Source organism: Aotus nancymaae, unplaced genomic scaffold (assembly GCF_030222135.1).
Source record: "Aotus nancymaae isolate 86718 unplaced genomic scaffold, 86718_ANA_hifiasm-v0.15.2.pri h1tg000014l, whole genome shotgun sequence".
In the NCBI taxonomy this organism is placed as follows: Eukaryota; Metazoa; Chordata; class Mammalia; order Primates; family Aotidae; genus Aotus; species Aotus nancymaae.
In genome coordinates, this window is record NW_026988425.1 from 44,208,172 (window position 1) to 44,235,290 (window position 27,119).

The 27,119-nt window shown below is 33.4% G+C and overlaps 1 protein-coding gene across 1 annotated transcript in view; it reads right to left on the reverse strand.

The window, feature by feature from the left end:
- Positions 1 to 27,119, reverse strand: part of HCN1 (hyperpolarization activated cyclic nucleotide gated potassium channel 1) — a 388,448-nt gene that overhangs the window by 168,907 nt on the left and 192,422 nt on the right. The window contains exon 3 of the mRNA XM_012449553.2: positions 11,658 to 11,819. Within this exon, the coding sequence (XP_012304976.1) occupies positions 11,658 to 11,819 (162 nt within the window). The remainder of the gene's footprint in view (positions 1 to 11,657; positions 11,820 to 27,119) is intronic.

Below are 27,119 nucleotides of genomic sequence, written 5' to 3' on the forward strand. Positions count from 1 at the left end.
AGACACAGACTAGCAAATTGGATAAAAATCAAGGCCCATCGGTGTGCTGTATTCAGGAAACCCATCTTACATGCAAGGACACACATAGGTTCAAAATAAAGGGATGGAAGAAGATTTATTAAGAAATGGAGAGCAAAAAAAAGCAGGAGTTGCAATCCTAGTCTCTGATAAAATGGACTTTAAACCAACAAAGATCAAAAGAGACAAAGAAAGACATTACATAATGGTAAAAGGATCAATGCATCACGAAGAGCTAACGATCCTAAATATAAACGCACCCAATACAGGAGCACCCAGCTACATAAAGCAAGTTCTTAATGACCTACAAAGATACTAAGACTCGCACACAATAATAGTGGGAGACTTTAACACTCCACTGTCAATATTAGATCAATGAGACAGAAAATTAATGAGGATATCCAGGACTTGAACTCAGATCTGGACCAAGCAGACTTAATGGACATCTACAGAAATCACCCCAAATCCACAGAATATACATTCTTCTCGGCACGCATTGCAGCTACTCTAAATTGGCCACATAATTGGAAGTAAATCATTCCTCAGCAAATGCAAAAGAATGGAAATCATAACAAACACTCTCTCAGACAACAGGGAAATCAAATTAGAACTCAGAATTAAGAAACTAACTCAGAACCACAGTTAGTGGAACCACACAGTTAGTTCAGTTTCATGGAAACTGAACAACTGGCTCCTGAATGTCAACTGGATAAACAATGAAATGAAGGCAGAAATAAAGATGTTCTTTGAAATCAACGAGAATGAAGACACAATGTACCAGAATCTCCGGGACACATTTAAAGCAGTGTCTAGAGGGAAATTTATAGCAACAAATGCCCACATGAGAAGCAAGGAGAGATCTAAAATTGACACCCTATCATCAAAATTGAAAGAGCCAGAGGAGCAAGATCAAAAAAACTCAAAACCCAGCAGAAGACAAGAAATAACTAAGATCAGAGCAGAACTGAAGGAGACAGAGATGCAAAAAACCCATCAAAAAACCAATAAATCCAGGAGCTGGTTGTTTGAAAACATCAACAAAATAGACCTCTAGCCAGAATAATAAAAAAGAAAAGGGAGAAGAATCAAATAGATGCAATAAAAAAATGATAAAGGGGATATCGCCACTGATTCCACAGAAATACAAACTACAATCAGAGATTACTACAAACAACTCTATGCACATAAACCAGTAAACCTGGAAGAAATGGATAAATTCCTGGACACTTGCACCCTCCCAAGCCTAAACCAGGAAGAAGTTGAAACTTTGAACAGACCAATAATAAGGGCTGAAGTTGAGGCAGCAATTAATAGCCTACCAACCAAAAAAAGTCCAGGTCCAGAGGGGTTCACAGCTGAATTCTACCAGATGTACAAAGAGGAGCTGGTACCATTCCTTCTAAAACTATTCCAAACAATCCAAAGAGGGAATCCTTCACAAATCATTTTATGAGACCAACATCATCTTGATACCAAAACCTGGCAGAGAGTCAACAAAAAAAGAAAACTTCGTGCCAATATCCATGATGAACACAGATGCAAAAATCTTCAATAAAATATTGGCAAACCGATTGCAACAGCATATCAAAAAGCTTATCCATCACGATCAAGTAGGCTTTATTCTGGGGATGCAAGGCTGGTTTAACACATGCAAATCTATAAACATAATCCACCACAAACAGAACCAAAGACGAAAACTACGTGAGTATGTCAATAGATGCAGAGAAGGCCTTCAACAAAATTCAACAGTCCTTTATGCTAAAAACTTTCAATAAATTAGGTATTGAAGTGACATAACTCAAAATAATAAAAGCTATTTATGACAAACCTACAGCCAATATCATACTGAATGGGCAAAAACTGGAAGCATTCTCTTTGAAATCTGGCACTAGACAAAGATGCCCTCTGTCACCACTCCTATTCAATATAGTATTGGAAGTTCTAGCCAGAGCAATTCAGCAAGGAAAAAAAAGAAAGGGTGTTCAATCAGGAAAGGAGGAAGTCAAATTGTCTCTATTTGCAGACGACATGATTGTATATTTAGAAGACCCTATCATCTCAGCTCCAAATCTCCTTAAACTGATAAGCAACTTCAGCAAAGTCTCAGGATACAAAATCAATGTGCAGAAATCACAAGCATTTCTATACACTAATAACAGACTAACAGAAAGCCAAATCATGAGCAAACTCCTATTCACAATTGCTACAAAGAGGATAATATACCTAGGAATACAACTAACAAAGGATGTAAAGGACCTCTTCGAGGAGAACTACAAACCACTGCTCAAGGAAATAAGAGAGGACACAAAGAGATGGAAAAACATTCCATGCTCATGGTTAGGAAGAATCAATATTGTGAAAATGGCCATACTGCCCAAACTAATTTACAGATTCAAAGCTATCTCCATCAAGCTACAAATGACCTTCTTCACAGAACTGGAAAAAACCACCTTAAACTTCATATGGAACCAAAAGAGAGCCTGCATAGCCAAGACAATCCTAAGCAAAAAGAACAAAGTAGGAGGCATCACGCTACCTGATTTCAAACCATAGTACAAGGCTACAGTAATTAAAACAGTATGGTACTGGTACCAAAACAGAGATATAGACCAATGGAACAGTACAGAGCCCCTGGATGCAATGCCATATATCTACAACCATCTGATCTTTGATAAACCTGACAAAAACAAGCAATGGGGAAAGGGTTTCCTGTTTAATAAATGATGTGGGGAAAACTGGCTAGCAGTATGCAGAAAGCAGAAACTGGACCCTTTCCTGACACTTTACACTTAAATTAACTCCAGATGGATTAAATATTTAAACATAAGACCTAACACCATAAAAACCCTAGAAGAAAACCTAGGCAAAACAATTCAGGTCATAGGCATAGGCAAGGACTTCATTACTAAAACACCAAAAGCATTGGCAGCAAAAGTCAAAATAGACAAATTGGATCTAATTAAACTCCAGAGCTTCTGTACAGCAAAAGAAACAATCATTAGAATGACCTGGCAACCAATAGAATGGAAATAAATTTTTGCAATCTACCCATATGACAAAGGGCTAATATCCAGAATCTACAAAGAACTAAAACAGATTTACAAGAAAAAAACAAATAAACCTATCCAAAAGTGGGCGAAGGACATGAACAGACACTTTTCAAAAGAAGACATATATGAGGCCAACAAACACATGAGAAAATTCTCATCATCACTGATTATTAGAGAAATGCAAATCAAAACCACATTGAGATACCACTTCATACCAGTTAGAATGGTGATCATTAAATAATCTGGAGACAACAGATGCTGGAGAGAATGTGGAGAAACAGGAACACTTTTATGCTGTTGGTGGGAGTGTAAACTAGTTCAAACATTGTGGAAGATAGTGTGGCGCTTCCTCAAGGACCTAGAAATAGAAATTCCATTTAACCCAGCAATCCCATTACTGGGTACATACCCAAAGGATTATAAATCATTCTATTATAAAGACACATGCATACATATATTCATAGCAGCACTATTTACAATAGCAAAGACCTGGAATCAACCCAAATGCCTGTCAACGACAGACTGGACAAGGAAAATGTGGCACATATACACCGTGGAATACTATGCAGTCATAAAAATTATGAGTTTGTATCCTTTGTAGGGACATGGATGAATCTGGAAACCATAATTCTCAGCAAACTGACACAAGAACAGAAAATCAAACACTGCATGTTCTCGCTCATAGGTGGGTGTTGAATATTGAGAATGCATTGACACAGGGAGGGGAGCATCACACACTGGAGTCTGTTGTGGGAGGCCAAGGGAGGGACAGTGGGGGGTAGGGGAGGTCAGGGAGGGATAACATGGGGAGAAATGCCAGATTTAGGTGAAGGGGGGATGGAGGCAGAAAACCACATTGCCTCATGTGTGTACCTATGCAACAATCCTTCATGATATGCATAGGTACTTCAGAACCTAAAGTACAATAAAAAAACAAAACAAAACAAATTATTGGACCTCAAGAGATGGGGAGATATATTTTTAATGAAGGGATTTTTTTTAGCCCCATTTCTTGGTCATATTATTTTGACTATATTATATCAATCAGTCATTTTCTAAGTAGTTAAATGGGCTTGTAAACAAAAAGTGAATCTATTTTAATTTTGCCCTTATATATTTGATAGAACAGCAATAGCTAAAATAATTATTTGGGTTTCCATATTCTAATTATATATGTGAGCTTATGAATAATACTTATTGCTTTTTTTTCAAATCATTTACTTAAAACATCAATAAATAGCTCTCTCTACTCTGCCCACCTAGCACACATTTATTGGGATGAATATAGCTTTTGAGCTAGAAATGCCTGAAGTATCTTGATTCCCCACTCTATTGAAGGTTCCTTATCTAAAGCCAGATAATACTAGTTGAAATGAATGTCTCCCTATTTTGTGTCTCCCTAGCCCTTGGTTTTATTTTATTTCAGTCCACACAGGGCTACTACTAGAACATCACTGTGTGAGTCAGAACAAAGAGTGTACTCTCTGGGTATCTAAATTAGGAAGAAAAAAATGGGCTTGCATAGCTTCATTTTCAAGGGAACACAGTTTGGCAAGCGGAAAAAGGGTAGTAATTCACTAGCACTTGACCCAAGCTCAGGTGTCTTTGGACAGTACAAACATTTTAGAGCTCTCTATTCAAATTTCTATTAACGGCTATGGCATATAATTTTCCACTTCACTGAATTATAAATTTATTCATTGTTGAACTTACATTTTGTCAAGTTTTGTAGTTTTCAGCACTCAGAAAAAAATAGTTTAAATAAAACCATGTTAGAATGTAAGCCTAATGTGGGAAGGGACTTTGTCTCATTCTCTACCATGTGTTGGTGCCTAAAATAATGTCTGGAACAAATAAATGCTCAATCATCTAAATGAGAAAATAAAAAATAAACACAATTCATAGCTAAGAAGCTAAGTACAAGAAACTCAAGTGACTTGTATAAAATCAGAGGATTTAGGAGTAGAGGCAATTCTGATATATATGTCTTTAAATTTAATTCTGCCAATATTGCCCCCTATGTTTCTGCACAAATGAGTTAGGATAGGCTGTGTTATGTGTGAGCTTCAAATTAAGACATGCTTCTGGAACGAAAAAAAAATTAAAAAATTTAAAAAAGAGCTGATAGCGGTGTAGCAGCTTTTCAATGCTTATACCTGTAAGTGAAATGTACTGCTATTCATAGGCCATTAACTATTAATTACTAGCACAGACAAGTACCTATCTAACTGAAAGGCAGCTAGAAAATTTGGAAAGCACATAGCTATCTGATTGTTAGTAAGTGTCCCTGTTACATTGTCTCAAGTAGAAGTGAAATGAGTAATCTAGATTTTACAATTGAATCCCTATTCTCTCCATATGGAATTTACTAATTAGACCATTATAAACAATTTTACATCATTTTTTTCACTGATAATGCTAGACTGGTTCACGTATCTTAATTTTTTTGGAAATTAATATCTTCTATATATAGGAATAAAGAGAATTAGAGGCCTATTGATTTTAACTTCAGCAATTTAGAGTATGTCCATGAGTTGGTCAACTGATTGATTACTTATCTTCGAAAAAATAACTTGAGATGTACAAATCATTAAAACAAAAACTATCCAAGTAAGAACACTTAAATGGATAATTGAATAATTAGTTTCCACATATTTTAAAAATGCTGTTGATAATTACCATTTTAATTATAAACAATATTAATTTAGTTAGCAACACATGCAAAGTTGGTATAGGATCTGTCTAGTGTGCAGATACATGAAAGACCAATTGCTTGTCCTGTAGAATAGCACTTATCAAGATTAAATACGGCAGATTCCTTCAAATCGCAACAAATGAAACATTACAATGAAATACCCTTGAGTTGCCTTAAATTATAATGATTATAATGTTACTCAAATAAATGTAAGTATAAAACTAAAACAAACATAATTTTACAAATCAAATACTAACAACATAATGAATCAACAAATACATCTTAATGTAAATTTACTGTGATGAGTAATCCTGTTTTGCTAAAACCAAGTAGGTGCCTACAATGTAAATGTAGTGCTGTAATGCCAGTTTTTGTAGATTGTGTGATTTTATACAGTATTCTACAACTGAGTGCTATGGAATGGCTGATTCTGTATCCAAGTTTTCTCCATTTTGACTACAGTGAAAATTCTGTACAGGAATTAATATGTGATTAAGCCTTCAATTGATATAAATGTATCATTTATTTGTTATGCTCATAAACCAGAATTATTTGATGTAACACTTCATGACACAACATGCTCCAACTACAAAAGCATATCCAGATTCCATATGTATGGCATTCAGATACTCCTAGGTTTACAATATGCTATGTTAAAACCTTCAAAATTATTACTAACATGTAACCACACATTATACGATTGCTAGTAGAAAATGTGGACTCTCTGACAGTAAACCTATAGACTTTAATTAAAGAAAGATTGCTCTAGGAATGTACTGTTTAGCTGAAAATCTGTCTTCATCTATTCTGTAAAGTCATTCCCTAGGTTACATCAGATATTTGAGATTCAGTTCAAAGTTAATATGCAAGTTGACATGCATCATGGTCTTTATTTTCTAATATTTTTAAAATGAATATTTCATACTTGCAATTTTAACAGAAAGCCATTACTCCCAATCTCATTTATGATGACTTAATATAATTTTAGAGTTTTACACCTAAACACATAGCCACAAAATGTCATGGAAATAAAATTAATCTTATTAGAAAGTAATTGTCTGGTATTGTCAAAATTTTCATTCAGATAGAATTCCACAATTCAGACTTATTTCTTGAATGAGACAAAAACAAATAATATAAATACAAAGCAAAGTTACTTCCTGATCATAGCGCATTTTGCAAGTCAGTATCTTCTTTCTAGTCAATTTACGTAGCCTGAACTTTTAATCTGCTTTCTGTTGCTATAACAAAATACCACAGATTGAGTAATTTATAATCAACAGAAATTTATTTAGCTCACAGTCCTGGAGGTTGGGAAGCCCAGATCATAAGGTTTCATCTGGTGAGGGCCTTTGGGTTGTGACCTACCATGGCATAAGGACAGAAGGGTGAAAGGGCCAGCAATCACATATGAAAGAGAGCTGGAGATAGCCAAACTTATTTTTATAACTAACCCCCTTCTCCTATAACAATATTAATCCATTCATGAGATCAGTCTGCTCTTTATAATCACCTCATATTAGGTCCTGGATCCCATCACTTTTGCAGTGGGGATTAGGTTTTCAACACATGAAGTTAGGCGGACACATTTAAACCATAGCACCGACCATGGTTGTGGACTGACTTTTAAAAAATAATAGTTAAAGAAAAACTTAAATGAGGAATTTAGAAAGACTGCAAAGGAATTCACTCAGAGGAATGGAACCTAATTTTATGGAATGAAACAGTTAATATAAGAATAGATATATTAAATTATCAATACTACTGTTACAGATATAGTATAATTATAGCTGTATATTATAATTATATATATAATTATATATATAATATATATATTTGAGTTTCTCCTCATCTAGCTAGTGGGATACAGATAAGAATATGGATACAAGTACAGATACAGTTAAGGAGGATATAAATATATAGTAATTAATACCATTTAAGAATAAAAATCATTTAATGATGGAAGGATACAATGAAGAAGAAAGAATAAACGTAAAGAATTTGTTAGACCCACTAATCTTTATTATAAATAATTTAGAATCAGACCCTAATGTCATAGCATGTTGGTCAAGCACAAACCCAAGAGAGACTAGTACATTCCTGCATACATCTTGATCTGGCTTCTTAATTTTTTGATTTCCCAACTTGATTTTGGTTTTCTATATCTCGCAAAAGATCAGTCTTGCTACTTTTTAGTGTCAAAGCTCAAACATTAATTTTAATGTGATTTACTACTGCAGTTGCAGTGCTTAACTAATAGGTTTTGTCTCTTATTACTACCTTCCTTAATTGTTCTTTATATCTATTCTGCACAAGAGAGTCCAACATGGTTTAGAGCAGAAATTATGGAGTAAGATATATAAGCATTCTACTCTTGGTTCTATTATCTAGCTGTGTGACATTAGCTATTCATTTAACATTTAAAAACTTGAGTTTTGTTAACCAAAAAGTGGGGCAAAATAATGTTTACCTCATTCAGTTGCTGTGAGGAACAAATAAGACAACATGTTTCAAACGACGGAGTTTTGTTAGTAAGCATATTAACACTTATAGCAGGGTGTTTTGTTCTTATATTGGATTTTCGCTTCTCCATTATAACTCTTTGTGTGTAAATATACTTTGCTTTTTATTATTGCAATAAATGATTTACCAAAATTCCATAGCTTTAGAATGGAAAATAATATCTTCAAGGTCAAATGATACCATTAAGATTCTCTGTTGATTCAAACATGATCTTTTTACTGTTATTTCCTTCATATCACTATTATCCACAATATAAATTAGGCCAGGCATAATGGCTCATGCTTGTAATCCCAGCACTTTGGGAGGCCAAGGTGTGAGGATCACTTAACCCCAGGAGTTCAAGACCAGCCTGGGCAATGCAGCAAGACCCCATCTCAAAAAATAAAAATAATAAAATAAAATAATTTACGGCTTTTATATTTGAACATATATAACTGGTTCCTTCCCTCTACATTAGACTTGCACATGAAAATGATGTTAAATAAACACAAAAGAAAGTAAAAGCCAATTTCATATGTAAATCTGCAGCAAAAAAAAAAAAAAAAAAAAGCCATGCTAGGCATGGTGGCTTATGCCTGTAATTCCAGCACTTTGGAAGGCTGAGACAGGAGGATCCCAAGGCCAAGAGATGGAGACCATCCTGGCCAACATGGTGAAACCCTGTCTCTACTAAAAATACAAAAATTAGCCAGGTGTGGTGGTGCATGCCTGTAGTCCCAGCTACTTAGGAGGCTGAGGCAGGAGAATCACCTGAACCTGGGAGGTGGAGGTTTCACTGAGCTGAGATTGTACCACTGCACTTCAGCCTGGTGATAGAGAGAGACTCCATCTCAAAAACAACAATAACAACAACAACAAAACATGAATTGCAAATTCTGGAAAGATATTTTGTATAATGTCAGGATATAAAAAAAGATTAAAGGTTTGGTTATGTTGGAATAAACACACTACACACATACACACACACGAACACACACATTTGAGCACATATAGACATGTTTAAAGAAAAATGATCAATAATTTTTTCAATAAATGAGTTTATCATCAGATATATTAAGTAGTATATTGCCTTACATTATAATTATACTATCATATGTACTTTACAGACATCCCAAAATAGTTATTTTACAATTTCAATGATGACAATTGGTATTTTTCTGAAATATACATAGAAAAAATTTAAAATAATAATTTTTTACCAAATTAAATATTGGTTGGTGCCAATGATGAATCATCTTTCGGCAGTAGTGCTAATGTTTTTATACTATCCTCTCAACCCGTAGCCAGATTATAAAGCTATTGCAGTATCTTCTCCTGAAAAATATCATTATTACTGTTTTTACCATACATTTTACTCCTTCAAAGATAAGTAAAGCGACAGATCTATAATCAAGTAGACATCACAGATTTGAAAAACAAGCCAACCAAACTCCTTCTTGCTTTGTTCTTTAGTTATTGAAACTACCATATAGAATATTTCTCAAATAAACATTCAACTATAAATGACTAAGTCAAAACAAATTAATGTGTCAGGTACTATTCTAGGCACTTTCTATGGTCTGAATGTAATTTCCAAAATTAATGTGTTAGAAGCTTAATCCATAATGCAACAATGTGGGGAGGCGGGGCCTAATAAAGATGTTGACATCATAAGTGCTTTGCTCTTATAAATGGATTAAAGAAGGCTTTCAGAACTATGTTCCTGCCTTTCCACTTTCTGCCATGTGATAGTTTCTTTCCCCTCTGGAGGACATAGCAGCATGGTGCCATCTTAGATATAGAAATTGAACCTACTGGTACCTTAATCTTAGACTCTCCAGGCTCCAGAGCAATGAGAAATACATTTCTGTTTTTCATAAATTACCCAGTCCATAGAATTCTATTATAGCAGCACGAAAGAAACTAAGACACCACTGGAAATAAAAGACAGAAGAGAACAGACATTACATTCTGTTGTGGGGAAACACATAAAAACATAAATAACAAATAAGAGTGTGTGTGTGTGTGTGTGTGTGTGTGTTTCTAAATATACATCTTATTACTGAAGTTCTCATATCTTATTATTAAGATGTAAAGCAGTGGAGTAATATATAAGATAAGGTGTGGTCCGGAATGCTCTCTGTGATTTAGTGATATATAAGCAAATATTAATGAAATGAAAGTGAGATCTAGGTAAATATAATACATATCAGGGCAAATGTCAATGAAAGCAAAGGAAAACAAAACAAAAGCAAGAGCAAAGAAGGAAGGAAGGAAGGAAGATAGGGAAGAAGATAGAAAAGGAAGAAAGGAAGACAATACTTCCTTTCAATGTAAACTGCCTTTTTTCAAATAGCCTGTGCTACAGTCATTAGGAGAAAAAAATTATAATCTTTAGTTGTCTATGTAATTTCTACAAAAATAAGCTAAGAGATCAATAGTAGAACTGTTTGAAAAAAGAGAATATTTGATTTGTAACTAAGGGAAAAATATAAAAATCTCATAAAATTTATGTACCATAAAATATACATAAAAATAGCCCATCAAAGAGGCCTATTCACAGTTAAACAATGTTTTATTAAGTACAAATGTAATTAAAATATAATGCAGGAAGAAAATATGGGAACTTACACAAAAAGAGAACAAGTATTTGTGAACACATGTTTATGTGTATATATATATAGAGAGAGAGAGATTTATAGATAATCTACTAAAAATATTCACTGTTCTTTTAATTCTTTTGTGAGTGTTGAATGTTGCATTATATAGATCAAATCATATCTTCTTAAAATTTTATAGAAATATATCTATCTATTTAAATCAAATTTATATTTTATAATTTTTAAAATATTTACGTATCTTTCAGAGGTTAAGTTTAAAGCCTACCATTTCCACGAAGTTTTCCTTATTTTCCCTAGCAAAAACTAGTATCTGAAACCTCATTTCACTTCATATATATTTAATCTGTATCTATGCTGATGTACACGTCTTTGTATGTTTTACAATTCCTAAAATTGTATGTCTTGAAATAGTGAATGCTAAAAAATGCTGAAGAAATAAGGAGTTATTCCGAGCTATAGACATTTTTGAAAGAATGCTGTACCACGGCGATATTTTTGTGATTGTATCTTTGAAATAAAATATGCTTCAGTATACACAGAAAAAATATGTAAAAGTAGATGTTGTAACATATACATACTCAAGACATATTAAATAAGTAAAATTTAGTGGTACCCCCCAAAACATAACATCTAAGTTTATATTCATAGAAGCAAAATCAAGTTGTCTCTAAACATTTATAGAGGGGAAATCAGATCATTTTAACATAATTACTTAAAAGGTTTTGGCAAAACATTGAAAAGTCAGAGTATAAAATAATACAAATTACTTACAACCATTTCATTTAAAGACACCCAGCAATCTGGTGGGAAGTCCTGCAGTAGTGGTACTAAGAACTGAAGACAGCCATCCCAGTGGCACAGAAGCAGCATCATACCGATGAGATTAAAAATTCTCACCACTGCACTGGCGAGATCATACGTCATGTGGAATATCTGTTGACCAAAATATAAAATCAATCCTTATAATCAGTTTTTTAGAAAAATCAAGCATACTACTGATCATAGGCATTGATGTTGTGTAGTGTAAGTACTGATTTAATAAAAATATGGGAATACTTGCAGAAATAGAAACAAATTACATTTTTTTTTTACAATGAGGTTGACACTCCACTTTATGAATATTAAAGCCAACTATGTTTCACGAGCAACAGAGATAACATGAATAGATAAATGTATATATTAAAGAACATCGATGTTGCCAGTAATTTCTCTTTATTGTTCTTTTGCATATTTCAGCAAAACTACTTTAAAACAGGGTAGCAAAATTTACACGATAGGTAGCTTCTACTCTGCTTCTCATCTCTTTTTATATTAATAGATTTACTGAAAGACAAAGAAAGTACCCAAGGACCGAAAACCATTCGTAAAAGGAGTTCAGCTGCAAAATATGAAATAAGATTGATAATAAACTGCGGTTAAATTTATAGCTATGTGAGTGGAGATATTTCTTTAATTGTGGATACCGAACAAAAATAGAGGTCTTTGAGATAAAGGATACCTGGATTTGGTTTAAAAACAGTTGTATATCACTTTAAAATATAAAATATCATAACTGTTAGCCGGACGCAGTGGCTCACACCTGTAATCCCAGCACTTTGGGAGACAAAGGCAGGCCGATCGTGAAGTCAGTAGATTGAGACCATCCTGGCTAACACAGTGAAACCCCGTCCCTACTAAAAATACAAAAAATTAGCCATGCGTGGTGATGCATGCCTGCAGTCCAGCTACTCGGAAGGCTAAGGCAGCAGAATCGCTTGAACTCGGGAGGCAGAGGTTGCAGTGAGCCCAGATCGTGCCACTGCACTCCAGCCTGGGCAACACAGAAAAACTCCTTCTCGAAAAAAGAAAAGAAAAGGAAAAATATCATAACTATTTCCCTCAACTTTTTGTTTTTTTATGGTACAGGCTTCACTTTTCAGTGACCCTTTCTTGTTTGTATTTTCATGAAGTTCAATATGGTAGGTTAGATTATTTCAGAAAACACAAACATTATGACAAAGCAACATAATCTATCAGAATTGTGTAAATGGAAACAGATACCCATCTTTACATCTGTAACTACTCATTTTTTAAGAAATTACAAGAAATAGATTCGGAATGTGAGTCCTGTCTTTAGCAGTTAATTGTGCTCTCTGGCTGCTAATATGGTTTCTGATTATATATTACCTAGTCTAGAACAGCAAATCCCACTTGGGAGCAGACCTACATTGTAGAATGAAGTTTTATTATAACTGTTAAGGAATTACTGCATTAATAAATACAATTAAATATGAATAAGTACATATAAACAATAATTTGAGATATTTAGAATCACTTTTTGTATAATTCACCAAAGTAATGGTGTGTTTTTGAAGTAACAAGGCACACTTGTATTGAAAAATTATCTAAAAATATAAAGAAAACAAAAAAACTACATTTGGTTTTAGAAATGGTATCTTTATAAGAAAACATCTATAATTCTTAAAATATACATACTGAAGTACTCAGAGGTAAAATGACAGGGCATCTGTGATTTTGCTTTTATAAAATAACCAAATCTGTCTTTAATTAAATGTTTTTCACTTTGATGTATTTCTATGAGCATTTATTATTTATTTAAACAATCTTTTTGACATAGTAATTATAGTGAGCAAAATGATTATTCTTTATGGGAATATATGGACTGTTCTGAATTCTTTTTAAAAGAAAGTTGGGGGTTCTAGATTGTAATGGCAACAGACCACATATTTTGATATTCAGACATCTATACACACAATTTACTTTACAGCATTAAGAACTTTATTTTTCTGTAAGCTACTTTTTATTTTGGTTTTAAATTTGAAAAACCCATAAAAACATCCTTTTGGTATTATTCCTTCTGATATTTCTTGGTCACTGAATTCATAGAAACTGTACTAACACTAATTTCTCATTAAAAGTTATATACTAAAACATTATAAAAAAGCTTTCTGCTGATAAACGTTGGAAAAAGTCACCACAGACTTAGATTTTTTCTTGTTATTTGGTAATAGAATTTATATTTATTTTTTAATATATCCTAAGAATATGATTCAAAATGTCTTGTTGGTAAGGACTGTGTTTTGTTGGGAAATTGTGTAAAATTGTAGAATATAAACTTCTGGAAAAAACAGAATATAAACTTCACTAGTTAATAAGTGGAGGCACTTTTCTGCCCAACTATTTGAAGCAACTAATAACTATCTGAAAATATGGCAAAATCTACAAATTATAAGCATATAGCCAGTGACCATCATTCAATTATCACGCTTTAGAGTGGAGTGTGGAATAGTCTAGAGAACTAGCATCCATTCTTAGTAGAGCTGATTTTTTTTTCACATTTTTTACTTCATTTTGGGAAATTAGATTCTTTTCATGGGCTCTTAAAAGATTATTTACTGAATTAAGATATAATATGCTAAGTTATTCAATTCCTCTAAGAAAATCCTATTATCTCTAAAATGTTCTCTAGAAACACAGAACCCTTATTTTCATAGAGGAAGTCAACGGAGATATAAGATCATTGATAACACATTAGAAACACTTTTTTGTTTTGCTTCTATGTATTTACATTATCTACCTATAAGATAATGCCTAGATTCAAGCCTATCTACTAACAGTCATTCCCAATTCCATAATGGTAGTTAGCTAGTGCTAGTGCTGGCTTCATACAGTAATTCTACTATTTTTAGAGTACTTGATAACAGCTCATGTAATTAATTTTATAAACAGTCTCCCTTATGGGCATTAATATTATGTGTTCAAAAGTGATGTTACCTTTGGAGCTATCCCAAAATTTAACTTTGGAGAAGGTACAAGCAAATTGGATATTTTTACACTGGTTAATAAGTAGAGGTAAATTTCAACTAGTCAACCCATAGATCTTCATCTTTATTTATCTAACTGATAAAAGAGCATATGTAAAGTATATAATATTACTTGTGATGAATATGTAAATGTGAACATTATCTCAGCCCCATCTGAATGTCTGTTGAGCCCTCATAACTAATATACTCTGGCAGGCATAATCATTACATATGATCTGAATACAGAAATTAATGACCCTCTTAAAACTTTACTCAAGAAAGATTTGGAATGAGAAAACTACTTCTGTATGGAGCTCACACATCTGTAGATAGATTAACTAAAGAAGGAAGTATCTGATCTAATTTATGCATAGCCATAACTTATTATTGATAAAGGCATTGTAGAATAAATGTAAGTGTGACTTTATTCACCTTACTAAACAAGTGACTAATACTATTGATTAATCATTATTTTTAGATTTTCTTCATCTATGAGGTGGACATCCTTAAACAATAAATTTCCATATAAATCAATTGTCTTCGTGCTACTGCATGAAAACTTGACTGCGTGCAAAATGGCACCATAAATGACACTCAGTAAATTGTTACTAGATAGATGAATAAGTTGAAGGAATTTAATAATAATAACATAAGTAACATTTTATGGTGTTAAGAGTGTACCAATTTTCTTCCTGTATATTAAACAAGGGAATTAAAACAAAACAAAACAAACACTTCATTATTATTTTCCATCTTCCAAGTAATCTGATTTGAAACCTGACTTGAGTGCTCAGGGTTGGGGTAACAGAAAGAAAGGCTCTTCTCACCCACTAGCAATATACTTTAAAGTGGTACTTATAGGAGTCAACTGAAAAAAAATACTTAAAATAAGTTTTTAAACAACTCTTAAATCATCTTTTTTTCCCAAATCTTGACTACAAACAATGTCTGTGGAAGGCACTGTGCTTTACATTTGTTCAACTCAGGACATTGTGCTGTTCATGTGACCTTAATAAGAGGAAAGATCTGGTCACAAATTCTCACTGAAATTTTAAAAAATATTATAGTTTTAGAATTTTATTTATTTTATCTCATTGGAGTCCAATAACTCAAGATAGGATAACTAATTAACTTTCTAAAACTGAAAAATGCTCTTAGATATTTTAAGTCAGAATCCCAAATCCTACCATAATATTTGCAGAATTGCTCATCATACGTGTAATTTTTTGTAATATTTTCCCAGGAGCAAAGTTTATTTCACCCTGTTTTTAAAAGGTCATTCTAAACTACGCTATACAACAGATATCTATAAATTATCTGAATTCTTTTAAAATGCTTCCATATTCTTTCCTGATGAACTGGATTCATGGGTCTTTCAATCTAATAGCTTGTATATAAAACTAGTGACCTTAATTTATGCTTGTTTGTCCAATTTTGTTTTCCTTAACCAAAAAACTGTCAAAAATAATTGAAGACTTTTTGTATTATGTATTAGTCAAAGTCCTTAGTCTTTGACTTTACAGACTGGGATCATTTCTGGGCTGGTTTGTGTGATCTCAATATTGATTCTAGACTTCTTAATATACCTTCATAAGTATCAAAGTAAGATTAAGAGTATCAAAGTAAGATTAAGAGAATCAAATGGGCCAAAAATGGCTCCTTGACAGAGAACATTGTATTTAACAAGGTGTAAAACAAGGTTGGATACTTCTGTTTCTCTTTATAAATTGGCACCTGCATGACTTACTGTATTTTTTATATGGAGTGTATACATACCATCCTGACACAAAATTAAAAAAAAATAGCTACTTGGACTGCTAACATATATTCAAGAGCTCAATATGGAATACTTCTAATCAACAATAAATAAATATTTTAAAAGCCGTGTTACACCTCTGTAATTCTTGACCTGAAAGTCATACTGGTCATCCTTCCATGCTTTAGGTACAAAGTGTAGGAGGTTTTACTTCATATGAGAGAATAACACTCTTCACAATTATCATCAGTCATTGGATGAATCTTATCAGTCCCCTGTTCTAACTAGGATTTTATTCTGATTGAGATTACCTTAATGTTCGGAAGGCCAACCATCTGGACATCTAAAAACTATCAGCTTCTGTCAACAGTCAAAAACCGATAATCCACTCTTCAACCTCCTCAAAGTATTGTCCCATCCCATCCTCATGCTCTTGAGTGCTTTTTACCTGTATTCTTCTTTCCACTATTTCTTCCAAAACTCCTCCTACATAACCAATTAACTAGCAAATACCCTCAGCTACCTCATGAAATGCTTTCTCTACTTCTCTGCTTTTCCTGAGATTTATGACTCTCCCCACCACCTTCCCATCACCAAAGCCTCAACTTCTCTGGTAGCTTTCTGAAAGTTTGTTCAGTTATTTCATACCCCAAAAGTCTTAGGTTGTGATGTGAGTGCCTCATTTCCTCACTAACCTCTGACACTTTCACACTTTATTTGTTCATCTATATAAAAAATTTGTTTTCTTAATGTTCATTTCATTTGCCTACCCTACCCATAACTTTGCTCACTTCTGGCATCAAACAAACTCCGAATGTCCAGGTGCCACACATCTCCATTTATTAAGGACTTTGTCCTTTTCCACTGCATTTTTCTCTGAAAAAAAAGTCAACTTCTGATTAATCAAAACAGCCACCTTCCATACCTAAGCTTTGGAAGATTACTGGAGAGCAAGCTGTGTAGCTTGTATTTACTTAAATTTTTTAAGGGATAGCAACCTTAGTTGAAGCCCTCAGCAATGGTCTATTCATTTCCCTATTCCTAACATCATCCCATTCTCTCTTTCCACTTTCCCAAAGTCCCTGATTATCTTGTTCAGTTTCAGCTTAAAGTTTTATCTGTTCCTAAGGAGATACTCTTATATTTGAATTCCCTCAACTTTGACCCTCATATCTTCAAGCAAACATATGTTTATAATTTTCTTATTTTTTTCCCTAGTCTCAACAGATGTATCTTTTATTCAAAACGAGTCCTTACAACTTTTAGATATTAATATGATCCGTCTTTCCAGAAACCCAATCAATTCAGATATCCTCAACCTGTGGTAAAAGCCAGACTTCTTCCCTAACAGTTGTGGACAGACACTTTGTAAAAGGTGGAACAAATGGATTAATATAAAAATAAAATTTAAAACGAAAATTTAAGACCTACATAATGTAAACCTACTGTTTATGTGCTTGGCTATGGTGGCAATATCAAATTGACATAATTTTACTTGACTAGTTTTTCCTCAGAATCATTAACTTTATCTATGCTAGATTTACTCCCAAAGATTAAGAAACAATAAAATTTCTCAATTCCTAAAAAAAAAAAAAAAAAAAAATTAATTGAAAAAGAAGATTCACTTCCTAGGTATTTTCCTCTCTTTTTTCCCTCGTTTCAGTCTTCTCTGCTTAGCTTCGCAAATACAACTTATCGGAGCTTTGAGACACAGAGAGAGGTGGCCTGCCCTAGAGGGTAAAACAGATTTCTTTTCATGGTTATATGTACACATTACCAGGAGGCACAAAGCAAAATTTGATTTCTAGAAGGACCGATATGTCATAGCTACTCTGTGCCTCTGATTCTCATCCCAACCCATATATGAGGAAAATGTGAAGATATTTCAGGCTCACTTTATTTTCCCAAATGGTGTACCAAAACTTAAGAACTATTTCTTCTGAGAAATCTTATTGAACTTGCATAGATATCATATTGTTGAAAGATTAGAGAGATATAAGCCTCATTACATGACTGCAGTAAACAAAACAGTACTTATATGGTCATAACAACTATATGCTTATAGAAGTAGTTATGGAACAGAATATACTCTTTGTCAATCATGACTTAAAACTAAACTATACTTGCATATATTATTTTAATCCACATGTTCCTTTAATAAGCATATACATGCTTGCATAAAATAAAAAGAAAGCAATTTTAGACATTTTAATTATGTTTTAAAAATCTGTCATGTTTCTTAATTATATTTTCAACTATATTTTACCTTGGCTATTACTGAGAATTTCTATATATGTTTCATTTTTTTGCTGCTATATGATGTACCAGCCTTCTCTAAGCATACATATTTTTTGCATAGAATTTCAATTCCATCTATCTAAACATTTACAAAAAGTGTTTATTAAAACTTGTTATTTATTTAGCTTTAATAGTCTGAGAATAATTGGAGATAATGTATTACTAAGAGAAATATGAAAAAACAGGCAACTTACAATATGAATCCTTTGAACATTTTGGTAGGAAGCAATGATAGGAAACAGGTATAATGTAAACTGTTAAAAGTATAAACTTTGAAAGCTGTCAAGCACAATGCCTGGTGGCACAAGCTCATGCTCAACAAATGTTTTTCCTTCTATAGAAGTTAACCAACTAACAATCAATTTGTATTAAGTTAGATAATAAATATCTAACCGAGCTGAACTGTTTCTGTTAATTTTACTCATTTTCTTCAAATTTCAAGTCAATATCAGCTGACATCTTGGAATACGTCAAAAAACAAAATGTTTTGATAGGTGACCTTTTGGTATAGTTATATTTTAATATTATATAGTCATATTTAAAATATCACCTATTTTAACATGATAGGTTATTTTTTTAACTTTTCTATCCAAATCTTTATAATTCTTAAGTTCTGTAGGAAAAGAAGTACATCTTTTCAACTTTCATGATGACCATGACCATTTATTTATTGTACCATGCCCAGGAAAAATGAAACAGCAAGCATAAACTCATATGCTTAAATTACTTTAAAAAGCAGCTTAACTAATGGGAAAATCAAATTATGAATGAATGCTGGAAATGACCCTAGTAAGAAGAAAGTTCCATTGATTAATACTTAGGACAAAAATAAAACTAATTAAACTTAAACAAACTATTCCTCTATTACAAATTTCAAATGGCCGCAAATGTAGACAACATTTACAAATTTTGCAACCACTGACATATTTAAATGAGGCAGTTACTGGATCAAATGGTACTTCTAATTCTAGATCCTTGAGGAACTGCCACACTGTCTTCCACAATGGTTGAACTAATTTACACTCCCATCGGACACATGCACACGTGTTTATTGTGGCACTGTTCACAATAGCAAAGACTTGGAACCAACCCAAATGCCCATCAGTGATAGAATGGATAAACAAAATGTGGCATGTACACACCATGGAATACTATGCAGCCACAAAAAAGGATTTTTTATGCAGCCAAAGAAAAGGATTTTGCAGGGACATGGATGAAGTTGGAAACCATCATTCTCAGCAAACTGACACAAAAACAAAACCAAACACTGCATGTTCTCACTCATAAGTGAGTGTTGAACAATGAGAACACATGGACACAGAGGGAAATACCATACACTGGGGCCTGTCGGTGGGGAGGGATAGCAGGGGTGTGGGACTAGGGGAGGGATAGCATTAGGAGAAATACCTAATGTAGATGACGGTTGGATGGATGCAAAAAACCACCATGGCACAGGTATACCTATGTAACAAACCTGCACGTTCTGCACATGTATCCCAGAACTTAAAGTATAATGACTTAAAAATCAGGTGAAAGCCACATATTTTATGATGAATCTTTGAACCTCATTTTAATGATGTTTGAAGATTATTTGATGTTTACTATACACATTTAATTTTCAGATGTAGTCAGCACTAACATATTGATTTAATTAAATATTACTATTATTTTCTGAAGTTTTTTCTAAAATTTATCTTGAAAATTCAAAATAAAATATCAATTTTTAAATAAAAAAGGTAATGTTCTTTTTACTGTATAATTCTTACACATTAAAAAGAATTAAAAATACTAGTTATAAATGGATGTGTGTGTGCGTGTGTGTGTGTGAATGCAGAGAAATAAGGTGAAAAATCAAACTAATAGGTAAATTAGCAATATTCTCTTAACTCTGGTTTAGTTTTTCCACTAAAAGAAATGAGAGTGAGCCTTACATTGGGGCAAACTGTACTATGTCTAACATCCCCAGCCTCCTCTCATCATTTTAAGTCTAAAAAGGCATATTCAAACTAGCTTATTGCACCATTTGATAGGTGAAATCTATAGAGGAGAAAACCGAAAGAAAAACAGACTGCTGAAAAACTGTTAAGATGAAAACAATGCTTATTTGTAAGTTTTTATGCCTTGGTCATCTGAGTTACATCACGCATTGGCACAGCATCTTGTTATTCTGGCCAAGTAAGCCAGTCAAGCACAGAATATTAATTTATTTGAGTGGGTTTGTGTCAGAGGTGCTCTGGAAGAAACAGAGGTGTTGGTTTGCTGTGTTGGCGTATACCTTCCAAAGAAATCACTAATTACATTTGCTGCTAAGCCAATAAAACTGCACTATAACTCTTTGTGAACAAACCATGCATTCTTCCATTTGATGGAACTTAATAAAAGATAAAAATATATTAGTGCAACCCCCTAAAAGAAACTAAACCTTAAAAAATAAAGAAGCATTGGCAATTTCCTAACATCACAAGGAAGAACTGAGTAAGATTTAATGTACTAAAAAATGGCATTATTTCAGATTCACTAGAAGGACACCTTCCAGAAGGAAGGCGTTGTAATGCTCCATCAATTCAGATAATAATAGTGCATCTAGATACTTGCTAGATCACCTTAAGTGCCAAAAATATTTAACTATCTGGATTGTTTTGTTGTACGTTTACTGAACAATCTATGTGGAAGCGTCCTTAAAAGTAATAAGGCTTATTTGTGTAAGTTTGATTTTTCTTAACACTGACACCACCTATTAAGCATTTGCTATGTGAAGAATGTAATATTAGGCACCAGGTTCGCCGTTGCTTATGACATCAGCTTCCACATCCTCACTAAACCACACAAACCCTTACTTTTCTAGAGACCTCTCACTTGTTTTAATCAGCACTTCTTTTTCTTTAGACCTACTGCAGAGCTATCATGATTGTTGTTTTCTTTAATATTATCATGTAATTTCCTCACTCTGTTTCAGTTTATAGTTTTATTTAAGTGGGAAGTTGGTTAGAAGAGTAGGTACATGTTTGATAATATATCTTTCTGTCTTTCCTATTTAATAATACCTTGTCTGGATATAGAATTCTAGATTTAACATAATTTTCTCCCAGATACTTAAAGACCTGATTCCATTCCTTCAAGTATTTATTGAAATTATATGTTTCCCCAAACATAGGGTTAATTTCCTTAGTGAAAAGATAAAGAGTTTTACATTAAGATAAATAAAAATGGCCCAAAATCTATCCATGTGGTGTTCAGTGAGTGGGAGGCAAGAAATGAGTGATTCATGGAGGTACAGGACTGACCTTAAATTAAAATTCCTTCCTTTATTCTGACCTACCGCTCAATTACATTCGCCATTATACCTTTTGACTCCAACTCCAAATGTCTCAAAGATTCCACTGCACAGATTAGCTCCCATTTCTTTTACAGACTCATGTGTAGCATATCCCAGAATATGACTTTCTCTCCTTGTGTCAGCCTGCATTTTTCCTCCCCTTGTCTTTCAATTCTTCAAAAGTTTTATGTATTGTTCTGTCTTAACAAGTTCCCTGCACTTGTTTGCTTTTGTTTTATGATGTATTCATTTACTCACTTTGATTCTTTAATTGTTTTCGACTCAGGAGTGACAGAAAGCCCACATGTGTTGTCTTCTCCCTCCTGTTGAACCATGAACTTTTATCTTATAATGTATATTTTCTTCAATCATTTGAACTGAACTTATATAACATTGAAAGTACTTATATAACCCAAATTCATAAATGCATGTTTTTGCTTCATACACTTGTATTCCAAGATAAATTTGAAATCACTTTGACAAGTCCCTCTCCCATTCATAAAACTGAGTTGGACTACTGTTACTGATTTAATTTATAAACTGATACGTGTCTATCATTATTTTTTCAACAACTTCATCATTTACCTCACCTTCCTTGGAAATATAGTACACTTGGTATCTGGAATTATCATTTTGCAATTCAAACTTGATCCTGTAATTTCCTGCTAGAACTTTCACTAGATATTTAGGAAATATTCATGAAGCCCATATTCTTGGCCTGGCATTAAAGGCCCTTTGTGATGTGGTCTCTGTACTACCATTTTATTTTCATCTCTCACCCTTGCTCTGTAGGTATTCCAAGCTTAAGGCAAAGAAAACTTGTCATAGTATCCTTTAACATGATTGATCAGAGTCTGCATTTGTTTACATGCTATTCTCTCCTGGTATACTACCTTTTATCCTATTCGTTTTCTGGCCAATGACCTTATTCATACACACATGTTGCTTCCTCAGGAAAGACATTTTTGGCTTGTCCAGGGGGACAATCAAACACTTACTCCCATAGGGCCTTGTCCTTAACTCTGTAAAAGTGTTTAATGTATTGCTATAATTACATGTTTATGTATCTGTGTTCTTACTAGATAGTGAGGCCTAGAGGTCAAGAATTATATTCACAAAGCATGCACTTAACACATGTTTACAAATTAGAAGAAAGTAAAAAATGGAGGAAAAAGGGAAAGACAAGAGGAAGGGAGGAAGGGAGAGAGGGAGGGAGGAAGAAAGAGAGGGAGAAAGGGCAGGATGGTGGGAAGGAAGAAGGAAGGAAGGAAGGAAAAAAGGAAGGAAGGAAAAAAGGAAGGAAGGAAAAAAGGAAGGAAAGAAAAAAGGAAGGAAAGAAGGAAGGAAAAAAGGAAGGAAGGAAGGAAAGAAGGAAGAAAAAGGAAGGAAAGAAAAAAGGAAGGAAAGAAGGAAGGAAAAAAGGAAGGAAGGAAAGAAGGAAGAAAAAGGAAAAAAGGAAGGAAAGAAGGAAAGGAGAGAGGGATTAAGAGAGGTTTCCCAGTTTAGAAACATATAGCATGTATTACTACATAGGCATATTTGAGATTATTATATATTGTTTCCAAATACTCTTTGTGACAACAGAATAGGGGCTCTAATCTGAAAAGAATACTTATCACACATCTGTAATAAATTTACAAACACATTTTGTTTGTAATTTTGACACCCATTCATTCCAGAGTATCTGTCATCTTTTGTTACATCCTTCATCACATCATAATATCCATGTAGTCTTTGTCATCATTGTGGCCTCTCCTCATTTGATCTCTTAATTACCAAAATTTCATTTTCTGATCACATCTTTTTTGTGTGTCTAGCTTTTAATGTCACTGTCTTACTCTCACTGAACTGTTTTTTAATTGTTTGAAATGCTTAACTTTTATAGAGTTTTACTTTCTCCTGCTCTCTTTTCCTTGCTTATCATCACTTTCTTCCATATCCAGTCTGATACAAAAATTCATTATTTCAACCAGTATCTTATCGAAATTTTCAATTCTCTTCTCCTCTGTTGTATTCTCGTGGTAATATCTTGTTCCAATATTAACTGTCCATTTTCTAAGTTCTGTATATAAGCTTCTGTATATTTCTAGAGAGAATCTTACGACTGCACAACTACCTCATGGTTTTAACGTCAACTATGTTTTCTATACTATCTAGTGATGTTAGTGTATCTCTAGATAGCACATATATATTCTCCAGGGCAGCTAGTTAAAAACCTTACCAGATTTTCCAGGGTCTCCCATACTAAGCCTGCTTGCCTCAATCATGAGAATACATTTAACTTTCAAATTTATTGAGAAAATATTGTCATTTACAAATATCTACACTTACGCTTTCTTCTTACACTGGTGCGTGATGTGTCTCTTTTCCTCTCTGATGCCTAACTTATGTTTTTCTTCCTGTATCATCAGTGACTTTGCTTCATTAATTACCTTTTGTCTTCTTCCTAGGACTTTTTGTCTGTTTTTCCTTACCAGCATTGAAGCATGCTTCAATCTTTCCTATATTAGAAAATTATGTTAACCATATATTCCTCTCAATCCACTTTACTAATGTCTAACTTTCCTTCTCAAACACTGAAAAATTACTTACATCTTCTTCACTTTTTAGCATGCATTCAGCGTTCAAACATTTGTAACCTGGTGTTTCCTATCTGTCATCTAAAAACATTCATGATAAAATTTTCATACACTGCTGTTGCTGAATCCAATAAACAATGTGTAAACCACATTTGCTTGACCTCTAGGCACATTCACGAGTTTATAATATATTCTTTGATACTGCTTTCTCTGTTTCTGAAATGCAAGTTTCTTTCTTGCTTCTGATTTACTTCCATTTTGTTTGTCATTCATATGCAATGTCCACAAACTACTCATTTTCAGATCTCTCTAGTTCCTCTCTACACAATCTATTTGAGGAAATTCTCCCACATCGATAGCTTTCCACTATTGCTTATAATCAGGGTTCTCCATAACCTTGACTTCTACTAAAGACAAATTTCTTTTTTGTTTTTTCGAGATAGAGTCTCGCTCTGTCACCAGGCGCCAGGCTGGAGTGCAGTGGCGTGATCTCGGCTCACTGCAACCTCTGCCTCCTGGGTTCAAGCAATTCTCCTGCCTCAGCCTCCAGAGTAGCTTGGACTACAGTTGCACACCACCATGCCCAGCTAATCTTTGTATTTTTTTTTAGTAGAGACGGGGTTTCACCATGTTGGCCAGGATGGTCTCGATCTCTTGACCTCGTGATCCGCCCGCCCAAAGTGCTGGGATTACAGGCGTGAGCCACCGCACCCGGCCTAAAGACAAATTTCTTAATTCTAAAACCCACAATCAAGTCAATCTGAAGATGTCCAAAACTATATTAATCTCTCTTACACTCTACTTCCCTATTTCAGCCTCTCCATAGTATAATACACATTGATCCTGCAATTAGCCTCTCCTGAATATAATGCTAGACTTACTCAGTTCCCTTGACATCCATATTTAATTGGTGACTAAGTTATATAAATCTCTCTCTGTAAAAATTTTTATACTATAAATTCCCTACCCTGGACAATTATCATCTCTCACTTGAGTTTTTTCAAAACCTCCTAAATTATTTTCATCTATCTAGATTTTCCTTCACTCACCAAGATTTCTTTCTAAAACATAAGTATGATGGTGCTACCATCCTGGTTAAAAATAAGCAATATTTAACGAAATTTAAGAAAAAGGGCAAGTGCTTCAGTTTGACATATAAGATCCTTCATGATCCATTCACTGCTTTCTTACTAAGCCTCATCTACTTCTCAATTTTTTATCCTACATATTTATTTTCCTGTGGTCATATCACTTGAAAAAGGTATAATTTACTCCTCCTACTAATATGGATTATATAATCATTATCACCATTAAAATATAAACTCATTGATGGAAAGGATCATATCTTACTGTCTTGGTATCTCAAGGACTTTTAGCACATGGTTATTTAGAATTAGAAAAAAAGGGACACATTTTGAATGAAAGGGAAAATGAATGAATAAAATCTATAACCTGTTAACATTAATTCAATTCCATTTTATTAAAAATAAACAGCACACAAAGATTGAAATCAAAGTGTCACTCAGTTTAAAATAACCTGTATGCCTTTTGAAAACCTGAATGACTTCGGTGAGATTTTTATTTTGCTGTCAATTCTCATAGAAACTAATTGAAATCTGCCTTTTCATTGCTTATCCATAATGTAATAGTGGACTATATTATAAATATATAAAATAAACTAGTGACTAAGTGAACTTTGATTACACATGAGTATATGAAAGCAGTGTTAATTTCTGCTTCTTTGTCATATGTTCTACAATCATAAAATTGTTACCACCAAAGGAGCTTGGTTTCTGTACTCTAAATGCGTGCTATGCTAGCAGAATTTTTAAAATATTGATGGATTGGAGGTATTGTTTTTATTATGACACAGACTATTTTGAGCTTTTCAGATGATTTTGAATTACTCAAAAATATTAGTCTCCATTAATATTGGATCTGACAACATAAAACCCTCTGTATTTTAAGGAGTTCAAGATCCATTATCAATTTGAGCTAATGGACTAACTCTGTAATGGAAAACCTTGACTGTGCCAAATTCCACTCTAAGAAATGAGATCTGGATGTATTCCTATTGAATTGGCATGATTTAAACTCAGTAGAATTCAGTATTTCTGACAAGTTCTAAATGGAGGAGTCCAAAAGGTTACTATCATTATTATCTGGGCTTTTACCCAACATTTAAACTCACAAATCACTGTCATGTTTTCTGCTAAATTCAGCATTGATTCCAGCCTCCATATTATTATTTCTTTTTCTTATGTAGCACGAGAGTTAAGAGAAGATAATATTTTATATTATGTTTACCAGTTTATTTAGAGAGAAAAAATATACACTTTTATTTTGAGTCTAACAATGGAAAAAAGTTTTAATACATCTACATCTATAGTTATATTTCTGTCAACCTCTTTTACTAAGTCTCTTCAAAAAGACTCAGCATTTCCTAAAAGACAAAAGTATATCCAAGAGGCCAAATTCTGA